This window comes from Cucumis melo, chromosome 3, assembly GCF_025177605.1.
Source record: "Cucumis melo cultivar AY chromosome 3, USDA_Cmelo_AY_1.0, whole genome shotgun sequence".
In the NCBI taxonomy this organism is placed as follows: Eukaryota; Viridiplantae; Streptophyta; class Magnoliopsida; order Cucurbitales; family Cucurbitaceae; genus Cucumis; species Cucumis melo.
Window position 1 is genome coordinate 23,682,947 of NC_066859.1, and position 6,953 is coordinate 23,689,899.

General features: G+C 29.3%; 1 protein-coding gene across 1 annotated transcript; it reads left to right on the forward strand.

Annotated features, from left to right (window-relative positions):
- Positions 1–397: 397 nt before the first annotated feature.
- Positions 398–2,898, forward strand: LOC103496427 (uncharacterized). The gene is made up of 3 exons (XM_051082897.1): positions 398–460; positions 1,028–1,173; positions 1,472–2,898. The coding sequence occupies exons 1-3, from the start codon at positions 398–400 to the stop codon at positions 2,220–2,222; spliced, it is 960 nt and encodes a 319-aa protein (XP_050938854.1). The 3' UTR covers positions 2,223–2,898.
- The last annotated feature ends 4,055 nt before the right edge of the window (positions 2,899–6,953 follow it).

Genomic DNA, 6,953 nt, shown 5'->3' on the forward strand with positions numbered 1-6,953 from the left:
GCTTCAGTAAATTCTAATTAAAATTGCAGCACTCTCTTTCCAAATATATTTTAAACCATTTATTATCGTAATTATAATTAAATAATATATAATATATATATATATATATATTTAATAACAATTTTAAATTATATTTTAGATTAGATTTCTTAAATTCTCTAACTTACCATAATTATATGACATATACGTTTCAATGCTAGTTTTTTTTCGATTTTGTTATTTATCTAAAATAAATCTTCAATTTTGCTATTATTCATAAATTTGTGACTTTATATTTACTTTATCAAATTTAAATTTTATAGTAATCAAAATTCTTTTTATAAATATTTGAACAAATTCAATAAATATTTTTCAAATTAAACAAGGTTACATATCTAAGCTTCATCATACACTAAGTATGTCCAATCAAAAATCATTTAATGAATATCAGTCGTTCAGTGAAAAAAAAAATGGTATTTTGGTAATTGTATAATAACATTTATTTTAAATTTTAAACACAAAATAAGAAATATCAGCATTGAGTTCGATCGTCATTAACGGAGAGAAGCACAATAACAAATTTACAAAAAGTGTTATTTTTAAAATGATAAATTGGACTATTTTCTCTCTTAAATTTTTCTATTTATTTGTATTAAAAAAACAAACTAAGATGCAAGAGTAACCAACAACTCGAATAACTTATAATATCCGATCCATATTACAATAGTGTTTAGTTGAATTGGTTTAAAATTTGGGTTTAATGGCATTACTTGGTTAGGTCCCAATAAAAAAAAAAAATATATATATATATATATATATTTATTTATATTTTATTATTAATTGAGTAAATACTAAATAGAAAATGATTAGGTTAAATTTTCAATTTTACACCTATAGCCTCACTCAGCCTCTCGTCTAATGCCGTTGCCGGCGTATCTCCCTGACTAACCCTCTCCTCTCACGCCGTGGCCGGCCTTCGGTCGTCTCTCCTTCTCCGTGTGGCGGCGTTCATCTCTGATCCTCTCTTCTTTTCGGAAGTCTCCGATAGTCGCTCGCTCTCCCTCACCCGTTGCGTTGTTGCCTTGCCGCTACGATACTTTGTTTTGTACAACTTATCCTCAGTCCAAACCCAAAATTTAGGTTTTTTCTTCGACAAATTGCTCGCTCGGGAGCTCCCACCCCGCCATTGTTAAGGTAAGAAACTTACCTTGTAATCCTTCTTACTTCATCAGTTTTAGGGCTTTAACTTGTGCTTCCAAGCGTTCTAGTTAATGAGTCATTCGAGATTTATCTTCATCTGAATTGAAATTTTCATAGTTTCTTTAGGTTCGTCTAATTTCAGAAAGGTGAAACGATCGATGTTCAATAGCAAAAAGATATTATTTGCCTGTAGTCAAGCTATTGGGAACTGTTCTATACGAAATTTCAATTCTGTTTCTTTTTCTTCTTTACAATTTGAAACGGGTAATCACTATTCTGTTCTTCAGTCCAGTAGTTTTCAGCATTGGTTCAAAAATTGGCAAGAGCTTCGAAAGCATAAGTTAACAGCAAGTACTTTTGCTGGGGCAATTGGGTTTTGGCCTCGTCGAAGGGCTCAACTATGGTTGGAGAAACTTGGCGCAATTGAACCATTTTGTGGTAATCTTGCTACTTGTTGGAGTAATATGAAAGAAGAAGAAGCTCTCGAAAGATACAAGCTTATTACTGGAAACTCTGTTTTGTTTCCTGAATTTCAAGTCTATGGTAAAGCAAACTCGGAAGATGATTGGTTGGCTGCTTCACCTGATGGTGCAATTGATAAAATGGTTTATGGATTGCCTTCACGAGGTGTGTTGGAGATTAAGTGCCCATTTTTTAATGGTGATATGAGAAATGCTTCGCCATGGTCACAAGTTCCTCGTTACTGTATTCCTCAGGCTCAAGGTTTGATGGAAATAATGGATAGAGATTGGATGGACTTTTATGTTTGGACTCCTAATGGCAGTAGTTTGTTTAGATTGTATCGAGATCCCGAATATTGGGACGTCTTGAAGATTGCTTTGTCGGATTTTTGGTGGAAGCATGTTCAACCTGCAAGGGAGATATGTAGTAAATATGTCATTACAAATCCCCTCATTGAGCTTAAGTCCTTTAGGCCATCACCCAGGCATGAACTGTGTAGTTATATAGTTTGTGAGAGCAGACGGGTTGTCAATAATTCTAAGTTGCTCTTGCGTGAATTTGATGGGAGACTTCAAACCTAATGCACTGCATCTATTGACATTGTTTTCAATGGCTAAGCTTATAGTAAGGAATCTCGGACTCTGAGGTTCAGAACTTGAAGGGACTTCTTGTTAACTTGAAAATTGCCGAATCTAACAATGATATGAATGTTGTCAAACCAAGCACATCTCAAGTTTGACTACTACCCTTTTGGATCCATTTTTGACCTCTTTCCACGTGCTAGGAAAGCTCGGCATATTCGATCATTGCTTAGAGACATACCGAACAACATGCCACACATATGTCAGTTCCAATTCTAACTTCATTGGTGTGTACGAACATGGTAGCAGCATGAAATCTAAAGGGCCATGGGGAAGATAGATAGTCCTTTGGACTTTGTTTGAAGTCTATTGATAATAGAAAAATCTGAACACTCATCCGATTTCTTAAAGAAAACACACAAACAAAGACTAAGCTAATTAAAGGAGGGTACATTTATCACAATCAATATCTCTATCAATTCTTTTCTCTATTCCAATATCTTAAAGCTATTTTTCATTTATTTGTTGGGTTTGGGAAGAAAATAGAGGACAGCAATTCCTATATTGTATTGTTCAGTTTTGATATTTGTATTATTAATTACAAATTTACGTTTGATTATTAAATTTTTTAGTTTAGTGTATAATAAATTTGACGCTTGTAGCGTTTGATTGATTACATTGTCTTTCTTTCTCTTTCATGTTTTAGTTTCTTTAGAAAATTATACTTATATATTATTATTATTATTTATAATATGAATGCAGAGGAATTAAATCTTTAATCTTATTATAAGATTTATAGTTCATATTTGAGCCATTCTCGTTTAAGTATATGTTCAAACTTTCCCTCTCCATCAACCAAAACATTAGAAACATATTTTTTTTTTCTTAAAAAAGTTTCTATTTGTTAAATGGATAGAAGTGTGTTTAGAAGTCACTCGTTAAAGTAAAAAAGGTTAGTTTCTTTTTATTTTGATTAAATAATACTAATAATTTCCATGAAAAAGTATAATGTGTGAACATGTTCTCAAAATTTATAGTTCAAAATTCAATGGAAAGTATGGAAATTAAACTGAACAAATTTTAAAGCATAGATGGTCAAAATAATACATTAACTTTAATGGAAAAAGCATTAAGCATATGTGGGAAAAAGTGAAATCTTTAAAGCTTATTGAAATCTTATCCAACATAATAAAATTTCATGGATTAAGAAGCTTTTAGTGCAAATACAGAATCATGAACTTAAATCAAATGATTGATGACAATAATTATTGTTTGCTCTTCATTGATTAAAAAGGCTAGATTTTGGAAACATACAAGCAATTTGATTTGGGAATGTTTGGATGGGACAATTGACCAATATACATTAAGCATGTGTTGTTTGTTAATTAAAATATTGTTTTTTTTTTTCTATTTTCTTATCAATATTAAATTATTATACCTTATTAGCATCGAGCCGGTCCTAACGAGTCTCTTGGGAAGTAGTGTTTAGCAACGATTGGAACATATTACTTCATTTGATGTTAAAAGTTCAAATCTTTTATTAAAAAAGACAAGTTTCAATATGTTTTTTCATTCATGACTTCACATATTATCATATAAGTTTGGTGTTGAGATTTATTTTTCAACTAAAATTAAATATAGACTAATTAGTCAGCTTTATTTAGTCGTCAAAATGATTTTAGATTAACGGTAATTAATTTGAATTTATTTCTTTGAGGATTCTAGCTATCGTTAAACTCATAAAAAGTAAAAAAATAAAATAACTTACTTAGCAAAAATATATGATTTCAAGTTTAAAAGTTCAAAAAAAGAAATAAGAATTGTATTAAAAAAAATTATATAATAGAAACAAAATGTCTATTCTAAATCAAATATGACTCAACTAGTTACGATGTATTTTGATTCTCTTACCGTTTAAAGTTTAAACCAATAGAAGGGTGGCCTAAACCAAAGATATATGGGGGCCTTAAATAGCCCAAAATCCCTACCTTCTCATTTTGTTGGATTAACCTAAACTCGTTTAAACCAAAACAAAATCTTTATAATAATGTTTATTTAAATAACTAAAACAAATATGTTTTTTTTTTTAATCTATGTAACATGTCATTGTTTGAACTATTTCATTCAATTTTACCTTAGGTTACCATGAAATTTTGAAGTTTTAACTTTTTTGTGGTTACTGATTGACTAATTGAGTTTATATTAGAGTTGATAAGATAAGATCACTATAGAGAATTATTGTTGTCGTGATTAAGTCGATACACATTTTTTAGGAAAATTGCTTCCTAAGCATTCGACGAAAAAATAAATATCCGAATCGTGAACGTTTGGTCAAATAACGAAACAAGGGTTTATTATTTGTTTCATTAGTTGAGGTAATGATTGGGTAAGGTTTATAATATGTTTTATGGAAATTGTTTTTAGAAATTAATTTTGAATAACTAAAGTTAAAGAGTTCTTAAAAAGTATAAAGGACTAAATTTGTAAGATTGAATGAAGAGTATAACAACTTAGAATTGGAAAAAATCACCACAGGCTTATATCAAAATTAGTTAGTTAAATAGATAAGTGTTGTTTGTTTTTCATCAAAAGTTGACTGTTGAATAATATTACTTACTAACGTTATTATAATTTAATCATTAAAGCATAAATTATCACCTTATCTTAAAGGTTGATAGTCTGATCTCTCATTTTACAATTTTTTTTTTTTTTTTTATAACTAAAAGTATATTAAATAAAGGTTTTGAAAGTGAAAGAGTGTGAATAGGCAAATTTTGAAGAAAGTCCAAATTTTCAATCAATCTGAAAGATGAGAACTTGTATTATCAATGTCGAAGTTTGTGGTTTGATATAGTAGAAAAAGAAAAAGGAAATGAAAAAGAAACCCATATAAGGCAAGGTGACGTGGGCCTATGATTCAATGGGCTTTGTATAGTCCAGTTCCAATATCCCTTAGAATTAAGTTTATAAAAAACTTAAATACATCTATTTAAAAATATAACTACAATAACTAGTTCATTCTAATAATATAAATAAATTAATAATATGAAGATAATAAGAGATGAAGAAGAAGGAAGAAATTGTGGAAGAGAAAACAAAGAATAATAAGAAGAAAAAAATTGAAAAATCGTCTGAGAGTAATCAAAACCCAAAAAAGGTAAATATGAAATATATAAAAAAAATTAATTAATTTTATGAATTTTTCTTAGTTATATGGATAGTAAATATTTAGCCAATTTTTTTTTATGTGGAGGTAAATGGCTCAAATTTTTTATTTTCACTTCTCTGTGAGCTGTGGAACAGACAATTGGAAGTCTTTTTTTCTTTTCTATAAGAACTTCTCTAACAAAAATTTCTTTTTCTTTTAGTTTTTCCTATTCTTCTCATTTTCTTTTCTTCCAATTTTTAATTAAAATGTTACTACCTAACCCTTAAATTTATATTTTTCATCTATTACGATTTTGTTTAAAATATTATTTATTAAAAAAAAATACCCATATATACATTTCATGAAATTAGAGAGAAAAAGAAAAACAATAATAATAGATCAACTTTTTAACCGGAGAGCTCTTGCAAAATTATTCAGCGGTTTACTTCAAATTAAAATTTACACAAAATTTTATAGCATTGAAATCAGGAAGTTTATTCAGAGTTTGCATAGTTGATTTCGTCTCGTGAGAGATTATTGCAGTGAAAATTGCAAAACTTGTCGAAAAAGAAGAGATAAAACTAAGAATAGTTAGGCTGAAAATTAGTAAATTGGACCAATTTTGAAAAAGAAATTTATAATAATAATGATAATAATAATAATAATAATAATATGAGATTTATTGTTTTTTAAAGAAAAGAAAAAGGAGAGTTGACTTAAAAAAAAAAAAAAAAAGAAAGGGAGGGTTTGGTTGGGTAAAGAGAGAAGCAAAGGCAATGGGCGCGGCCGGCGGGGCGGCGTTGGAACAGCCACCGGAGACGCGTCGACATGTGTGAGCAATCAATGTTCCAACCCATCACCCCCATCCCTCTCTTTCCCCACTTGCCTTTTCCCTTTTTTTTTTTTTTTTTTTTTTTTCTTTTAATTAATAAGAACACCCCTTTGATGTCTTCTAGAGTTTTGTAACCTTTTTTTATTTAGCTTACCTTTTTATAATCTTTTTTTTAAAATCTTCTTTTCAACTCCCATTTAATTTATTTGTTTCACCTATTATTATTATTATTATTATTTATATTTTTAATTATAATAAATAAAGCAAAATATCACAATGAATTAATTGTTATAAGGATTGTCAGATACTCTCGCTCTTTTTTCTTTCAGATTCTGTTATATAAATATTTTGTTAAATATTATATTGTGTATATATGACTTAAAAGGAAGAGAATGATTTAATTAAAGAATTATAATAATAATAAATAAGAAAGAATTATAACATTTGGAAGAATAATTAAGAGAGGGAGGGTGTGAAAAAGAGAAAGAAAGGGAAGGGAAGGGAAGGGAAGGGAAGGGAAGGGAAGGGGGTAAAGACAGAGATACGGAGAAGGGCCCACAAAGGATGTCAAATCAAAAAGGCTGTCAAAGAGTGTGACACATAGTGGGCCCAAATTGAGGAGTTACATCACTGCCACGTTTCGTTTAACACTCCTAAACTCATGCCATGCACGTGCCATCTAATTCTAATTCTAATAATATTATTATTATTATTATTATTATGGTACGGTTATTCACTGTGATCAATCCCC

Coding starts and splice junctions, on each gene's coding strand:
- LOC103496427 (XM_051082897.1), top strand. CDS start 398: ATGTCCAATCAAAAATCATTTAATGAATATCAGTCGTTCAGTGAAAAA. Junction 461..1,027: donor AAAAAAAAAATGGTATTTTG/GTAATTGTATAA, acceptor AGTCTCCGATAG/TCGCTCGCTCTCCCTCACCC. Junction 1,174..1,471: donor CCCACCCCGCCATTGTTAAG/GTAAGAAACTTA, acceptor TCTTCAGTCCAG/TAGTTTTCAGCATTGGTTCA.